Source organism: Ailuropoda melanoleuca, chromosome X (genome assembly GCF_002007445.2).
Source record: "Ailuropoda melanoleuca isolate Jingjing chromosome X, ASM200744v2, whole genome shotgun sequence".
Taxonomy (NCBI): Eukaryota; Metazoa; Chordata; class Mammalia; order Carnivora; family Ursidae; genus Ailuropoda; species Ailuropoda melanoleuca.
Genome location: NC_048238.1, coordinates 32,651,655 through 32,670,434, shown reverse-complemented (window position 1 = coordinate 32,670,434; position 18,780 = coordinate 32,651,655). Strand labels below are relative to the sequence as shown.

The following is an 18,780-nucleotide window of genomic DNA, read 5'->3' as shown; positions in this document are numbered from 1 at the left end:
TGAAATTTGGTGCCATTCACAGATATTACCTATATTTTAAAATATTTGTACTTCTACACAATACTTAGTAAAACAGAGTAACCTGAAGATCAATTTGCCCTTTCTTTCTGAGAGCAACACCACAGGACTTCGGCATACCTGGGTTTTTGCCTTATGGAAATACCCAGTTAGATATTGGATTTTATGAAGCCATAACACAGAGAATTGCTCTCAAAGTGGCAAAGGTCTGAACACATAGAGTTTATGCTCATCTAGAGTTCAAGCTATAAATTTTGGAATTTATTATTTTGCCACTTTTATTATTAGAGACTATACTACTTTATTTTGTTTACATTGGAGAGGTCTCCAGACTTCACCAACATCACCCTCTTGTGTGCCCTAAAAATGTCACTGAAGACAGAATGAGTCAGATCAAGTCTGAAGACAATTTTTTCAATATAGGAAGTAGTGATGATCTTAACAGTTTTTGTTTCTGTTTTTAAGAAGAGTGACATAGGGATATGAGTGTTGAGCTTAAAAAAGAATGTTCCATATGTACTAAACTATGCTAGACCAATAACTTCAATCTTTGAGAACTAGCCCAGTTTTGAATAATAGTGAAAACGGACTGCTTATTCCCAGGAATAATGCTAAATATATTCTTAATTCAGTTTCTAAAATTCAAGAAGAAATTCAGAATATGGAAAAATTAGCTTGAATAAGCCTGAAGATGATTCTAGCTTTCTTACCACTAAAATTCAGTTTCTATCCTTTCAAAGATTTTATATGAATTCAAGTGAAAAAATGAGCTGAGGGGCTAGACTAGAACTCCAGAAGAAGAGAGACTCAGGTACTTTATACTGAAATAATCTGACTCTGCTCCACCTTCCTTCATCTGTGCCCTCCCGTCCACCCTGATAACCATAAGATTATGCCAAAGGTTACAGTGGAAAGAATACTGGCCGATAATCACACCCTGGATTTAAGTCTGGATACAGTCATAGTTTCTATATGATCTTGGGCAAGTCATTTCAGCTCTCTCGGGCCTTCAGATTTGGATTATGCAAAATGAGGAACCAGGTCTGAGGTACCTTTCAGCTTCAACTACCTTTACATCTAAGTTTGGTAGCTAATCTGAAATTCCAGGTACCAGAAGGTACAGTAGATTGAACTACTGGCCAGGATTCTTCTTCCCTTCTTGCATCCTTATCCTTGCCATGGCTTCGCTGTGAGCAGAGTATATTTCCCTGCCTCTTGATTTTAGGCTTGGCCATATGACTTCCTTTGGCCAACGGGATATCAGCAGGTATGATACAAGCAGGGGCTCAACATGTACATTAGTTCTTATTCCCTCATAGTTAGTGGCTTAGAATATTTTATAAAATAAATGTTTACAATGGAGCTCTCTAACTGCTAGGTCATGCGTAGGGTGACACCACATCTCAATGTTCCCAGGTCGATCCCGGTTTACATCTGTTATTCGGGTAGAAAGATTTAGCTCTCTTCACTCTCAAAAGTGGGCTGATAGAGATTACAAATTATACAGTCACCATAGAAAAACCTGTCCGTTCACCCTGAAGACTTACCTGGTTAATCCACAAGTTTGTTACAATAACAGGGCCATCCCCTGTCCAAGCAACCATCTCCACAAGGCCTTTTTTTGGATTATGGGAATTCCCAGGGTGAGAAAAGGCAGTCGGTGTCCCTTCTTACTCTTCAAGTGATCTGCATTATGAGTGGCCCCTTTATCCCTCAAACCATTTTAGGAAATGCAAAAGAACTCATTAACAGAAAAAGTTTAGGGAGTCCAAATTTCAACTGTAGTTTCAAAGAAGCTTGTACCATTTCCCTTATGGTATAAAGCCTATGAATCATTGCACAGTTTGCCTGTTGACAGGACAGTGTGCCACGCGTTCTATCAGCAAATCAAAAAGGCCCTGGCCCTGCACACAGAGAGGTACATGCTCTTTTAGACACTCAGCAGAGCCCTAAATGTTCATAACGCTGACATCTCTCCCCATGTGTCCCAATACCCTCAGGGGAGAAATGGCAGGGAAGCAGAATCCCAGGTCCCAAGACCGATACTGGGATGAAACGGCAGCCAGACAGTGCCTGGAGGCATCACTTTGGAGACTGGTACCTTCAGAGCCTACACTTCCCCATGCTGGCCCGGAGCATGAGTACACCCTCAACGGGAGTCCCAGGATTGTCCGCCATCTTCTGCCATAGACGTAGCTCCTCCCCCTGAGAGTCCATCCAATCCACATTCTTCCCATGGCTCACACCTAAGAAAAGGACAAGGCAGCATTACACTTCACAGATGAAATGTTTTGATCTTCCTGAAGACACCTCTCAACCTCTGAGGGGACCTTATCGAGCAGAGAGTCTTTCACTGGCTTGCTTTCGCTTACCCTATCTAGTGAGAAGTGCTAGAACGACAGACTCCCTTTGCAGTCGGCACTACTCTCTTCTGCCAAGATAATGAGAAAAAAATCAGGATGGCCCTCATGGCTCATTTCTTCCCCGGCTTTGGTAGCTTGTCAGAGAGCTGGCTCATCGGGGCTGAGTTAACATGACATAAGAACAGGCTGAAGTGCGCTCTGAGGCTCTCCTTTTTTAACAAGGCCACTTCTCTGACCTGAGGAGTTTTCGGTTTAGGGGTATAGATATTTTTGGCTCTCTTTATAACTAAGCACAGCACCACAGAGCTGGGGTTGTTCTTAACAGGAGTATTGACCACGGTGCTTGCAGACCCTCTATGTCTGACGTAAGTTATGGGATAATGAGGGTCTTGGGGGAGGGGGCAACATGTGCTCTGCCACCATCATTTCCCTCCAATCCGCCCTGTTGTGGTTGTGTCTTGTGGCATCAGCGGCATGTTACCACGATCTGTTTGAACAACATTAGATGTTATTTTTTAGGGGGGACAATGATTTCCTTTCAATTCAACCAGAGAGAGTCATCTGAGAAAAGGATGAATTAAAGTTGGTCTTAGAAGTCGTTCTCTCCCCTATCAGAAGCCTGTGCTGTCTCGGTGAGCCTCTCCTGAGAAAAACCTGAAATAACACCCATGAAAGTAGTTGAAATTCACCTAAAGTGTAAGTGATATTTATAGAAGTACTGAATATAAACATTATATATCCTAGGGGCGCCTGGGTAGCACAGCGGTTAAGCGTCTGCCTTCGACTCAGGGCATGATCCCGGCGTTATGGGATCGAGCCCCACATCGGGCTCCTCCACTATGAGCCTGCTTCTTCCTCTCCCACTTCCCCCTGCTTGTGTTCCCTCTCTCGCTGGCTGTCTCTATCTCTGTCGAATAAATAAATAAAATCTTTAAAAAAAAACATTATATATCCTAAACTTATAGCCAAAAGATATAAACTTATGTGGCAGTATTTGTATTTTAACAATGAGCAGATTCTTGGCTAAAGGCATGGAGCACCTGCGGTAATTTCGGGAATCAGCTAAGCTGAAGCGACATGAATATCTACTACTTATTAACTTGCAGGAACCATTCTCCCGCCCCATGCCTAGTCACAGACCATCTCAGGGTCCTCAAGTCCCTCAAGTCCCTCACCGGTTCCAGAATTCAAACGAACTCCTCCCAGAAAGATGTTGCTTGAGAAGGCCTCCTTGTCCCAGACGGTAAGTTCTAGGCAAACATTCTTTATGTCCTGGGGGTTGAGGCCACTGAACATGAAAGTATGATTCCACTGAGGGTTAACACTCTTCTTTATCACCAGAGTTTTGTGCTTGGTAGCTTTGTTATCATCCGGGAGCAGGTAGCTGCAAGAGAAAATGCAATTAAGCGAATGGTGAAACAGAAAATGGCGTCCTTGAGTAGTTATTTCAATTCCCCATAATTCTTGGTGCATGTGTGTGTGTATTTGAGTTTTTCTTCAAGGTTCTTATATGCTTAAGTCTAGATTTAAGTGGAACGTTTTGTTTATTTTAAGTAGGACAGTAGTGAAATGCCCACAGTCTCCTTTCTAATCTTATTTTGGTCCTTCCCTCATCTTGAAATGAAAGTATCTCCTATAGTAGGTACTTACAATAAAGAAGACACATTGCAACCCTTGAGATTTCATTTCACATACCAGGAAGAGACTACTTATCCCTCGATATTCATTCTCTCCTTATTCTATAAAACACCATTATTTTTATTTAGGACAAGATTGCCCAGAATAAAGACTACATTCCTAGCCTCCCCTGCAGCCAGTATAGCCATGTACCAAGTTCCAGCTCAAAGGATATAGAAAGTGGTTCTGCATGAAATTTCTGGGAATTGTCTTACCAGCTGGAATTTGGTTAGGATAGCTGAAACTCTAGCAGTGATCTTGGCCCATGAGGGGGGTACCATAACAAGATAGAAGAAATATGAGTCCCTAATTATCATGATGCTTTCATACCTGCCCTAGATGCTTTACCTGTTGTCTTTGTTTACATGTGAGAGAAAAAACTTTGTTTTCTCATGCTCTCTTTCCTTTTTAAAAATTTATTTATTTTGAAAGAAAGGGGGGAGGGAGAGAGAGTGCGAACATGTGGGGGAGGAGCAGGAGATGGAGGGAGAGAATCTCAAGCAGAATCCCTGCTGAACACAGAACCCTATGTGGGGCTCGATCTCAGGACCCCAAGATCATGACTCAAGTCAAAACCAAAAGTCAGATGCTCAACCGACTGAGCCACCCAGGTGCCCCCTTTCTCATGCTCTCTTAAAAAAAATCTGAGGTTCCTTTAAAATCAGCTCAATATTTAAGTGTAATTAGTGAGATAATTTACTAAAAGTTACTGGCCTTTTTTTTCATTATAGAACAAAGATACTGTCCTTTATTATCTCTGCTTTGTAAATGTTCAATGTGATAAAGTGAAAACTATTTCAAAAGATGTTAAGTCATCCCTGCAAGGCCACAATGAGGCCATAGGTAAGAAGCCATTCCCTCATCCTACTAGACAGTGGGGGGAAAGAGGCCGAAACTGGATAGTGGGGCTGGTGAGGCAAATTGCAATGGCAGGATCCAAAAAAGCATTTCTTTAGTGCTTTAAACTATTGTGAGAAAGAATGAAGGACAGATGAACTAGGACTCAGGCCCACACACTCACCAGTAGGAAAGCCCCAGATTTCTGCTTCTCCTTACTATTGGGCTTTATCAAAATTAGAATGTGTGAGGGTAAAGGTTTTGACTCTTTTTCTTGTAGAGTCAATTACACTTTTTTAAGAAGGATTGACGAGAAGAATAGTAATGTCATTGACTCAAAGAATTAACCTCATGCCCAAAACCTATAATCAATATACAAAAAATAAAGAAAAAGAAGCCAAACATAACACCACAGAAACTCATCAACCACAAAGAAAGAGAGCAAGAGAAAAACAAAGGAACAGAGAAGAACTGCAAAAACAACCAGCAAACAATGAACAAAATGACAGTAAGTACCTACCTATCAATACTTTATTTTTTAAATTGTGTTAAACTCAATTAATTAACATACACTGTATTATTAGTTCTAGAGGCAGAGTTCAGTGATTCATCAGTTGCATATAACACCCAGTGCTCATTCCATCAAGGGCCTTCCATAATGCCCATCACCCAGTAACCCCATCCCCCCACCCACCTCCCCTCCAGCAACCCTCAGTTTGTTTCCTTAGTTAAGAGTCTCTTATGATTTGTTTACCTCTCTGATTTTGTCTTATTTTATTTTTCCCTCCCTTCTATGATCCTCTGTTTTGTTTCTTAAATTCCACATATGAGTGAAGCCATATGATAATTGTCTTTCTCTGCTTGACTTATTTCACTTAGCATGATACCCTCTAGTTCCATCCACATGGTTGCAATAATTACTTTAAATATAAATGGTCTAAAAGTTCCAACCAAAAGATAGAGGATGGCAGAATGGATTAAAAAAACCCACAAGATCCATCTCTATATATAAGAGACTCACGTCAGACCTAAAGACACATATAAGACTGAAAGTGAAGGGATGAAAAAAATCTTACCATGCAAATGGAAACAAACAAAAAAAAGCAGCTGGGATAGCAATACTTATATCAAACAAAATTGACTTTAAAAACAGACTGTAATCGGGTGATGGGCGTTAAGGAGGACACGTGATCTGATGAGCACTGGGTGTTATGCATAACGGATACATCACTGAACTCTACATCTGAAACTAATGATGTACTATAAGTTGGCTAATTGGATTTAAATTAAAAAATAATTAAACAGACTGTAACAAGAGACAAAGAAGGGCAGTACATAATGATAAAAGGATCAATCCAACAGGAGGGTATAACAATTGTAAATATCTATGTATCCAATATTGGAACACCTGAATACCTAAAACAAATATTAATGGCCATACAGGGAGAAATTAATGATAATATAATAGCAGGGACCTTTAACACCCTACTTACATCAATGGATAGGCATCCTGGCAGAAAATCAATAAGGAAAAGGTGTCCTTGAATGACACGTTAGACCAGATGGAAATGACAGATGTATACAGAGCGTTTCATTCCACAGCAGCAGAACACAGATGCTTTTCAAGTGCATATGGAACACTGTCCAGAATACATCACATGTTAGGCTACAAAACAGGCCTCCGTAAACTTGAGAAGACTGAAATCATACCATCCATCTCTTCTGACCACAATGCTATGAAACTAGAAATCTATCACAAGAAAAAAACTGAAAAAAAGAAATATGCTTTCCCCAAAGCACTCTCCAGTCAGTATCTCCGGGGAGGATGCTCTGAAATCTCGACTTTTTACAGTTTCCCCTAAGAGAGTAAAATACCAAGGATCCAATATTTTTGTTGCTGTTGTTTATTGCCAGTACCAAATGATAACAAAGCACAATAAAAATATATTACACAGAGAAAATCATATTTTCTCCTCCTTTGAGAAATGAATCTCACAGGAAAATCTGCCAGTACTGAGGGTGAGAATGATGGGAAATCCTGAGATATGCTGGAAGCAAGCAGAAAGCTAGAACAAGCAGCCCCCTCTAGACTTGTGTTGTTTCAGATCTAAAAGCCAGCATTTATGGGTAGCTCTTTCCTTGTCCATTTAGAGTAAGATGAACATAGAAGTCTCACAACCACCACTGTCTTATGGGTCACAGATCCTCTTTCTCCCTTTAAGTATCTTCTAAAATGAATTAGAACAAAATTACCCCTTCACAAAGCTATCAGAAGTGCCTCCTGACTTCACTGCTGTCAAATTCTTTGCCTCTTTGATGAATACTTCCAGTATTCCTCCAGAGATTACAGGTGACTCCTTCTTCTTTCCCCTTTTGAAGGTCTTCTTTCCTGCATCAGCCATCAAAAAGAGAGAGATGGAGAGGGAGGGAGGAAGAAGGGAAGGAAGAGGAAGTGGGAAGGAAAGGGATAGAAGGGAAGAGAGAGATCATGGATTCCATTTCAAAATTCACAAAGAAAAAACAAAATTCACAAAGAAAACCTGCCAAGATTTATTTCATTTGCTGACTGAATTGGGTCTTTATGTTATGGTGTATTTTTCCATGGATTTATTTGAATGTTTCTATCCCACCGGATTCCTTCTGGAGAGGTCTTTCATTTGTGTTTGTTTAAAAAAAATGAACAAATAAATGTAAAACTTCAAATACTTCCCAACAAGGAGTATCTTTTTACAGGGTATAGAAGAACAAAATGGAAAAGACTCTGAGAGATGCCTGAGCCACATTCTTGCTCTCAGTGGGAAATAGCGACAGAGAAAGCCACACCGAAGTGCCAAGACTCCGAAAGAGAAAATTCCGTAACTTCTTTCTTGGGTATTTTCGTCTTATACACTTAGAACTGTGCAAGGCCAGCTCTAAGGGCTATCCATGGCCCAGGCACAACTAATTTTTGATTGAGAGAAAACTCTCCCCACGTCACATTTTTATTCTGATGAAATGTGCGCAGCATGAGTGACGGCCACTGCCACCACCTTCATTCAGTGCTGCTTTAAGCGCTTTCCGTGAATGAACCTATTTAATCCTTGCGACATCCCTATGAAGTGAGGAAACGGAGGCTGAGGGGCAGTAAATGACTTGCACGGGCTCACACTGAAGAGGGTGATAGTGAATGGAAGGCTAGAGGAGGCTGCCTGGATTAGTTGATGGTAGGAAGCCAAAAGGCACTGAAAAGTTGATTCCATCTGGATTTTTCCTTTACATTTTGTGTTCCAGGTCAACTTTGTCCTCAAGACTCCTTGAGTAACTGTGACTGTCATAAATCCATACAGCAGCTTTTTACACCTCTCCTCTCAGCAGACTGGACCCCTCCCTGACTCCCCACTCTGTCCTGGGGAAGATCCTGTATCTCTGGGATTTCCGGGAAACAAATACCACCATTAAGCCTGGTTTCTAAGTATGAACTTTGTGCTTTACTTGTAAAGATCCTGCACCCTTCCCCTCGTGTAGGATATACTTCTCAACTCTCTGCAAAGACAGTGACACCCAATCCTTTACATTTTCATCTGTGTAATGCAAGTAATATCGTCCAACCAATACGTCTAGACACAGACTGTCCTTGGTCAAAGTCACTGATTTTACTCTACCTTGAACTTGTTCTAGAGGAAGCATCTGGTTCTCCTCTGGGGGGATGTAACGTAAAACAACTGTTAGCTCTCCTTTGTAGTGAAGGCCTATGTCTGCAGCGAATTCCACCTGGCCAAAGGGAGACAGGTGAAAAGAAAAAGTGAGAATGCTTGGTTTATTATTTTGTAGCCCATTTGAATAGCCTCGTCATATTTACTTGCTGGCTTAAATACAACAATCCATTCCCATTCAACTATGATAGCACTTCCTGGTTTAAGATATGCCTTAGGTATGAGAAGAGAGAGGCCGGAAAACGTTATGAAGGTATTTGTGTATAACTTTTCACATTAAAGTGAAAGGAATTTGAGAGAAGATACATGACACACGTGTGGTCAGTCAGTGGCTACTGACTGCCTGTGGTGCAATGAGGACCGGAACCTATCACTGAACATACAGTTTGGGGTATGAGGTGCAAATAAAGATGTCACTGAGAACAGCTCCAGAAGATACCTCTCCCTGTCTATTCCTGATGTCTCAAGGTTTTCCTAAGTGACCAAGAGGGGGAAATAGCCAGTAATGCTTGACTCACATTGGGCTGCCTAGCCACCAATTATTAAAAGCTATATTTGTAATTCGCATGATTAAAATTCAATGTGGAGGGGCACCTGGGTGGCTCAGTCGGTTAGGTGTCTGACTCGATCTCAGCTCTGGTCTTGATCTCAGGGTTGTGAGTTCAAGTCCCACACTGAGCTCCATGCTGGGCGTGGAGCCTACTTAAAAAAAAACATTGCTGGTGAGCACGTAAAATGGTGTAGTCACTCTGGAAAATGGTTTGGCACTTTCTTATAAGACTAAACATACAACTACCATACAACCCAGCAACTGTACTTTTGAACATTAATCCCGGAGAAATGAAAGATTATGTCCACATAAAAACCTGTACACAAGTATTCACATCATCTTTATCTGGAATAGCCCCGAACTGGAAATGAACTAGATGACCTTCAAGAGGTGACTGGTGCAACACCCTGTGGTACGGCCGTACCATGGAATACTACTCAGCAGTAGAAAGGAATGAACTAGCAATACATACAGCTTGGATGAATCTCTACAGAATTATGCTGAGTGAAAAAGCCAGCTCAAAAGGATACATACCATACAATTCCATTTAAATGACATTCTTGAAGTGACAAAATAATAGATATGGAGAACAGGTTAGTGGTTGCTAGGAGTTAGGGAGGGGTGTCAAAAGGGAGGTGGGTGTGGCAATGATGGAACTGTTCTGTATCTTGGCTGTAGTGGTAGGTAAAGCTACGCGTGTGATAAAATTGCATAGAACTAAACACACACACACACACACACACACACACACGAGGAGTGAGGAACTCTGAAGAAGATGCCATCACCCCAGTTGTGACATTGCATTACAGCTTTGCGAGATGCTACCATTGGGAGAAACTAGGTAAAGGGTACATGAGATATCTCTGTATTATTTCTTATAATTGAATGTGGATCTGTAATCATCTCAAAACCAAAAGTTTCAGTTCAAAAATTCAATGTGGACACATACCCAGAGCCTTTGTTCTGTAAGGCTCCTCGTTGCCATTGAGTCAATTCAAATGACTTTTCATAAATGGTGTAAGAAAAGTAGTATATTTTCTTAGGCCTTTCCTTCAGGAACCTGGCTCCTGGGTGCTGACTCAAGGGCTGAACTGCTGACTTCTGAGAGGGCAGATCAAAAGAATTCAGAAACCCCCAAACTCAAACAGTGAAGCCAGAGGCTGTTCAAGCCTCAGCAAAGACGACTGAGACCATTACCAGGAAAAGGAATCCTTGCCCGACTTTCCTCTTGGTGGTGATAAAACTTATCAGTAAAGGTGGGAAAATCATTTTAAGTATTTTATTCAACCTTCTTACCAGGGGCAAACATGAGATTAGACAGTGAAATAGACTAATATTTAATCTATTTAAGTCACAGGCTTTGTAAAAGGGCTTTTCTTGTTGTTTTGACAGGTTCAGTAAATTTTACTTTATGTGAATGTCACAAATGGAAAGTTATAATGGACATTATAGCAAATTAAAGAGGTCATTACTTTTTTGATGCTATAGCCAATGAGAGGTGGGGTATTTATCCTTTCTCTTTGGATGTGAGTGGACTTTGTGATTGGTTTGACCAGTAGACCATGGCACAAGTGACAATGGGACAGTTTCTGGGCCCCAAGACTAAGATTAACACCTTCTACTTCCTCTCTTAGAATGAATAACCTCGGGACGTGCCCTCGGAGAACCCATGGTGTTGAGGCCCGAGCCAAGAAGGAAGCCACCTTTCGGTGCTCTGGTTGGCAGTCCTAGCTGAATTCCCAGTTGGCAGCTAACAGTAAGCGTGAGACAGCCAACTTGAACAACCAGCCCAGTCAAGCCTTCCTACGACTTCAGCCACAGTCTACCATCGGGCTGCAACCACGCGAGAGACCTTCAATGAGAACCATCTAGGTGAGTCTAGTCACCCACAGAATCAGGAGCAATACTAAATTGTTGTTTTAAGCCGCGAAGGTTTAGAGTAGTTTTCTATATAATAGCTAAGCAATGCAGGCTCTATTTGCCTTCAGTGGAGAGCTTTGGATGGGAAAATATGTTGGTAGGAAAAAGTGATGTGTGCAGGTGTCACATACTAATATAAAGTATATTAGTAGAAGTTAAAGCACGCAATATTGGGATTTATTAATGTTCCATTGGTATTTAGCTTAAATTACTTAAAACATACTGGTGACTTTCTATAAATACAGTCTTGAAATCTTGCGAGGGTAGAAAAGAGTAAAGATGGAGCCTTGTAGCATTACAATCACATACAAAAGAAATTCAAGGGAGGGAGCCATCTTGCAGTCTGTACACAGCTAATGTCTTGGGATAGTTTGGGTATTCTTGCAAGGAAATTCCAAGGCAACGTCATCTCCTGATGTACCACCATTTTACATCATTCAACCACCTTTTGCTCCGACAAAGGTAGAATCCAATTGAATTCAGCTCATTCAATCCTACCAACACATATGGGATGCCTTCTTGTAGTAATGCTTTGAAAGCATTTTGCTAAGTGCTGCAGGGACACGTAAGACACAGACCCTACAGAGTTTTCAGTCTACCCAAGAGACATAAATCCAATAGAAGCTCTATAAATCTGCCCTTATTTACCGGACTCATCCGATGAACTGTGCGCTCATCAAAAGCCAGCTACATTCATCTCCCAGGTTCTTTATGCCAGGCATGTCTGTGGTTCTAACTATATAATTTCATATCAGTAAACTGAAGAGTGCAAAGAGACAGCTACTGCTATAAAAATTAAGCCAAATACTTTCAAAGAACTAAGTATTTGAAAATAAATTTGCTATTGGATTACATTTGGGCTCGAAGCTATAAAAGATTAGAAGGCAATCATGAATATTTAGAAAGCTTTTATATTTGGTTTACTTTGAAAGCATTCTCAGGTTCTCCCTCCATTTTAGAAAAGCTCAAATGAGAAACTACTGAATAGAATGCACTAGGGTCAGAATTTATGCCAAGAAGATAGAATTCTAATCACCGAAATGATACTCAAACAAAATGAATTAGCCCTGTATTAAAAGACTTGAAAATCAATGCACATTTAAGTTAAAATAAATGATTAAGAAATGCACTGGGGGTGCACGTTTGTGTGTGTGTGTGTGATTTCTGTGGCTTTATGAACTGATCTACTATTGTAAGCGCAGTTCAGACAAAGGATGACAACTGCTCCAATACAGGTACAAAGAAACTACTGTGGGAAGAGAGAGAATCATCGAGGTTGGGATAAAGAGGTGGCCTTTGCCTGGTGCTTAAAGGATGGCAGATATGATGACTGATAAAGAGGGAATGGAAAGAAGGTCAGTCTGGGTTAAGAAAACAGGATGAGCAAAATACAGTGGAAACTGTATAAAATGTGTTTAAAAGCTGGCAGGGAGCCAGGTGTGATTAGAGGTGCGTGTGAAGGGAGGTAACAGCAAGGAAGACGAAAACGAGGTTTCTACTCTGGGTTGTCCAAAAGACCCTAAGACACGAATTTATCTTAGTGTGTCTTATTAGGAAGGGGATTGGGGCAGTGGGACCCCGAACTGAAGGAGGTTTAACAAGGCTGTGATATCAGGCCAGGTTTTGTGGTGAGTAACTTTTTCTCAGGCCCACCGGGGAGCTTTGCAGACAAGACAGATCACATCTCTGAGAGCTGTCTCAACCGGAGACAAGGCGATGAGCGTGTTGGTGATGCTCCTTCAGCCATTAGTTACCGATCCAGGGCTCTGCCCTCCCCCCCAGAACACTTAAATACTCAGGCTATTCCAGCTTTTCAAGTCCATAGACCGAGCCCACACCAGCAGCCTGAGGGCTCCTCTCCTACAAAGATCGGCAGGGGTTGGCTGGTGTGAGTGAAAGCCATGGGGAGCCACATATGCACGAAACTGGGGATACAGGTAGAGCACTGACAATAAGGCGGGGCCATATTGGGGAGCACTGCGTGCCAGGGTGACGGGTTAGGATTTATTCAAACCCTACGCAAAAGCAGTAAGGAACCGGGGGGGGGTATCTGACTGAGCAGGGGGCTGGCATCATCAGGTAACCCCCATTATCTTCTGCTTTTTGAAAAGAGAGATTCCACATTACATCGGAGTGGGGAGCAGAGCTCCTAGTACATTTTCAGGTCTAAGGCGGGGGTGATAAATTATGGACCAAAGTCTGCCCAAACCGCCAAATAGAGAGAGAGCCTTTTAGCTCCGTAATCATTTCACAGGAACTTGCATTGACTCTCTGCCGGAAGGCAGAACAGAGAAGATTTCCCTGGAAAACACTCGAGCTCGCTGTTGATTTTCAAAGCTCCTTGTTTTTATAATAGCACCTTCTGGGAAGACATGAAAGGCAATTCATACCGACAAACCCTTCTCGTCTAACTACCTCACATGCCTTTCAGAAAGATAATGAGTTACAGCTAATAACCAATCTCATGTCACGCAGTGAAATGGAAGTTGTGCTGCGAAACTACTTTACAGCACGCTTGACAGCTCGAGTTCTTCCTCGGTCCGCACCAGCCTCCTCCCTGGCTTAGTGCCATAAGCCCTAGCAAAAACAAAGGCAGGTGCCAAGGGGGCGTTCACGAACACAGAGTCAATAAGAAATAAGGCGCTGTGTCTTTCCAGTATTCCCACTGCAAAGGGATGTCAGTATTTCCGAACGCTGAAGGACTATTAATTCTGATCCGCTGTCGCTAAGGAAGTTGGCCCCTGTAGCTTACACTTCACCTCCTCAGCTGGATAATCTACAAGGAAACATCAGGTCTCCAAGGCTGCTCAGATTCTAGCTGCAGCTGATGGAGTGACTGCTGCCTTGAAGTGGCTGAGACAGGAGACTGAAAATGAAGCGACGCTTCTCGAAGTGGGCTGATAATCCACCACACAGAGCCCAGCTCAGCCTGAGGGTGAGCCACCAATGAACGGGAGGCGGCCTACAGAGTGTGTTGCACCTGCTGTCCCCATTTCTGGAAGGCATGGCGTCTAAAGAAGGCTGAATCTGAGGGCTTTCCTCTATCTGTGTCAGAGACACGTATATGCATCTATGTGTAATCTTTTTCTTGGCAGAGAAGGATGACATGGATTAAAGACACGAAGCTATGTTGGGTTCCCCAGAAGTTTACTCTGAGGTGAGGATTCTCACGCACATGACTTAAGAATTGCTCCCAGGATAGACCAGGGAAGGGGTGACCAGGAAAAAGGACAGGGAAGGGGAGGAAGCCAGGCAAGGGGATAGGCTGATCTGGCTGGGAAGCTGTAGAGTGTGACTAATTCCTTGGAGCACCCCCCCTTGCCTCCACCACTCTCAGTAAGGGAACTGTGTTTTCAGACTCCCCCATCTATGAGTTACTGGCAAAGGGTTGCCTTGTGGTAGGTGGTACATAAGCTTCTAGGAGCTTCTGACTCTCTGCTACAGTAGCCTGGGAGCAGTTTTATTTTTTTTTAAGATTTTATTTATTTATTTGACAGAGAGACAGCCAGCGAGAGAGGGAACACAAGCAGGGGGAGTGGGAGAGGAAGAAGCAGGCTCCCAGTGGAGCAGGGAGCCCGATGCGGGACTCGATCCCATAACGCCGGGATCACGTCCTGAGGAAGGCAGACGCTTAACCACTGTGCCACCCAGGTGCCCCTGGGAGCAGTTTTCTAAACAGAGTCTTAGGTGAAGGCTGTTGGAGGCACAACTCTTAACAGTCATGGTTAAAGGAATTCAAGGGGATCTGGCAGAGGACTGAGGAGTTCCAGACGTTAAACTCAATCAGAACTTTTCTGCCTTGAGCAGCCTAGAGAGCGGCTTCTCCCTTATGACGGAAAGTGAAATCACTCAGTGGCAATGTGAGGGTGATTACCACGAAAAGTGGCTGGTCCCTAAGCACAGAGGATACGCCTGGGAGAGCTTAGATATCATCCCAGTGCAAGCCCTTCAACCATTTCCAGGAAACTGACTGGAACGTTCCAAGCTGTTTTACAAAGAGCCCCTATGTGCATTAATGTTAAATTTATGACAGACAAGTTAATCTCATGTACTCAAATGAATGTTACTTGTCCTTCATCTGCATCATGCTTCATATGATGTCTTGGACATTTTCGAACTATGATTCTGTGGTGCTCACCATGACACACAAAAGGAAGCAAGTGACAGTAGACTGTTAAGTCAGATTAAGTGCTATCCTTCATGGTAAGGCTTTTCATTCAGGTCCAAGAGACTCCGTATTTAATGAGTAATTATTTCCCATAGCTAATGTCAATGGAATGTTGTACTATTGCAGACTTATTTCTGGTGACTGTTGTAATTCCTATCATATTTATGTCAGTCATGGGCTCACAGTTATTTTATGTTTAAGGACTTTTATTATATTTTATTATAAATTTTACCCACAGCCCAAATTATACTTCCCAAAGATTTTCCATGAGTGATTTACACCAAGCTTAAGGTCAACAGTCATAAAATTCTACCAGGAGGTTGTATTTAACTTCTGAGTCTCGTTCTCCTCAGATACAATGGAAGCGATGATACTTACCTCACCTTGTTTGTTGTACCATCAGCTGTGAACAATGCTGAGCTGACCCACGCATGTGTTGCTGTCCAACCTCCACTCACCATTCCTTTAGAACTACAATATCTGGATTTCCTTTGGGGCAATACTACCTTCAGGACCAGGGTATATTCTGATTGTCTTAAGTAAGCCAACATATCTCACCTCCCTGGCCGGCCAAGGCCATTGGCTCAGGATGGGCAAATGATGTCATCAGAATGAGGAGAACCAGGCCCAGGGCGCTGGGTGGACTGCTGGAAGAGGAGGACATTTTTTCCTCTCCCAGACCGTGTGGTGCAAGGAGGAGGGACTGACACGTATTGTAATGTCCAAGAGAACCACAGTGGAAGCTAGTGAGGGAGGCCAACTGCACGGAGCCTCAAAATGAAGCCAACACAGAGAAGGGAGCCCAGGAGAGTCCAGGGCCTTGATGCGATGTGAGTTATCTGGGTAAAGCCATGCTTGATAATCACTGGCCAATGATTTCCTTTTACTTTTTGAGCAGTATGAGCTGGGGTTTCTGTCAGCTGTGATGCAAGGACTCTGATGTAACATAAACACTACCTAGCATTTATTGAGAGCTTAAAATGTGCCTGACACAATACTGCGAGCATCACAGAGTGCTTTTCCAAGCTTCACAACGTCCCAGTAAGGTGTGTCTAATTATTATATCACAACTGAGAACACCAAAGCCTGGGCAGTTAAGTAATTTGCCCAATGTCACACAGACAGTCATGAAGCCAGGATTGAACCCAGAAAGTCTGATTTGAGTCTATCTTTACCATCATGTTCTTTTTGCCTCTCTGTATATAAAGAACAATCTTCGGTTACATAAATGTGACCTGGTTTCATCCCACTTTAGACTTAGAAGATTACCATAAATGTAAAGAGACTCTGGTTGCGTAGAGTGAATCCAAGGTACTATTGGCTTAGCTCAGAACATGCTATATTGCATTTAATTTCTAGAACCAGCTTTAAGATTGTTTCTCTGACTATAACTTAAAACCTGGGTTATGAATCTCAAAAGTAGGAATATAGGAAACCAGATACTTCAGCTACTGGTTACTTTCTTCATGTGAGCCAAGGCAAGACCACTCCTGCTTATGTTTGAATTGCAGAGAATGGAGAATAGAGAGAATGTTTTAAGACTGTTTGGCTCTATGGATTTGTTTCTGCCTATGTGAAATCAAATGCTTTCTCTTTCTGATAGGATCATATAATGTATTCCTTTTTTTTAATCCATGGAGATCTTCAAATGATGAATACATTTTTAGTAAGCCAAATTAATAAGATATATGACTATGTGACTTGCATTGTACAGTCTGTATTAAAGAAGGAGTTCCAAGGAAAGGATTAACATGTATTATATTGTTCCAAAATTAGCTGCACTCATCTGTTCAGATTACCACTTGAAAAGGAGACGTCTTCAGATTCTCCAGGCCTATGACATCAATTTTGTTCCTAACTTGTCTCATTGCATAACTCTTTGATTAATCTGGAGGCATTTCCTACCTTGGGCTGAAGCACAAACCACTCATCACTTGGATTTTCAAAGTTCCATGAGTCAAAAGGAATCTCCACCTCCCCAAGGAAGCTGTTACGTCCAAATCGATCATGATGCCAGACTGAGAGCTGCAGAGTTCTTGTTTCCAGCTGGGTGTGGCTGATGGTGTACTGCAAACGAGAGTCACAACGTCACACTCCACGTGGAGGGCTCTGCCCAATTCTACGATAGGCTGAAATTTACTTTCACCATCTTTCATACACACTAGTAACATGACCGAAACAAACACACACAAAAAAAAAACGCTGTATTTTTCCTTGTTTATGCGACAACTGGGGTTCTATGCCATAAACTCATTTTGTGTTAGACCCTGCACTGAAAGATGTATCAGTCAATTATTTAGGAAAAAGTCAATAAACTTTAAGTAGTAAATAGAAAGTGTTAGGTAATGAAGATTGTCCCCTTTCCAATTTTAGCCAGTTTTCCTCTGCAAATCGTTTTTCAACATCGACTTCGTAAGCTTAATGTTTGCTATATCAACTCTCCAACTTTTCTGTCTTATTTTAGTCATGACGAGAACCCCCAGATCCAGAAAAGTACTGTCAGTGAGAAACTTGCAAACACCAAACTTCATCAAGTCTCACATAAGTGCAGGAGTGAAGAGACCAATACAGAGATTGAGCAGAAAGAAAATATTGCTGGGGTAGCTTTTCCTTTTCAGCACAACGTGATCCACAGCCACATGCCCATACACCCTTGAACCTGCTGCCAGTTCTTGGCAACTGTCACCTGAGACCACACTTCAGACTGTTTCTTGGTCTTAGATTTGCCTCTATACCCATCCTTGCTGTTCCTGGAAAGACTGACCTTGGCTCCCTACTTCCTGAATTTGCCAAGTCACTCCATCTATTCTGCTTGGGCTCAGCTTTGCTACCGTGTTAGGGCCACCAGATTCACCCCCTGCCTATATTCATTCATTCTCATTTTGATCTGTCTTCATATTGGTTCCTGCTTCCAAACACAAGCCCACTGACGGATGTCCCCACCCACCAACTTCCTACTATGGTGGGTTCTGACTCCCTCACTCTGCGTACAAGGTCTGTATACTTCCCTGTGACTGGCAATAACTTCTACATTCCAGTCTCCCCAGGTCTTTCTTACCAGGCTAGATTGGTTGAGGGTGGGAAAGGGGGGTGTTACATAGAAGCCCGTGGGGGAAGGAATGTCTTCAGGATTGGGGCCTGGGTCATGTCTTATTCAGGCCACTTTCTCTGAGGTTCCTCAAATCCAACCATGCATCACCACTGTTCCTTAACCACAGGCCTAAATTTAGGCCAACTCTGAAACCTGACAAGAAATCGCATATACTCATGCTGTGTGAGCAGAACGAGGAGTGTGTACAAAGTGACTTGCTAAGTTTATGTCAAAACTGGGACACCCTCCTTTTAAGGGGAACTAGAAAAAAACAGTTTTCCAAGGGTGAAACATTTTTTGACAAGATACACCGGCCCAGGTAGAATGTCACTGGATTGTCTTTCCTTCAGGTGTCACTTTAGCAGCAGCAGAGAAATAAAGAGTTAAGGGTGGAATTTAGAAGATGGCGGAGGAGTAGGGGACCCCTTTTTCAGCCGGTCCCCTGAGTTGAGCTGGATAGGTAC

General features: G+C 42.4%; 1 protein-coding gene across 1 annotated transcript in view; it reads right to left on the bottom strand.

Annotated features, from left to right (window-relative positions):
* Positions 1-478: 478 nt before the first annotated feature.
* SYTL5 (synaptotagmin like 5) overlaps positions 479-18,780 on the bottom strand; it is a 305,352-nt gene continuing 287,050 nt past the window's right edge. Inside the window, exons 16-20 of the mRNA XM_034649230.1 lie at positions 17,131-17,292; positions 8,537-8,645; positions 7,149-7,284; positions 3,557-3,765; positions 479-2,264 (exon numbers count right to left, since the gene is read on the bottom strand). Coding sequence (XP_034505121.1) covers positions 2,122-2,264; positions 3,557-3,765; positions 7,149-7,284; positions 8,537-8,645; positions 17,131-17,292 — 759 coding nt within the window. The 3' untranslated portion in view covers positions 479-2,121. The remainder of the gene's footprint in view (positions 2,265-3,556; positions 3,766-7,148; positions 7,285-8,536; positions 8,646-17,130; positions 17,293-18,780) is intronic.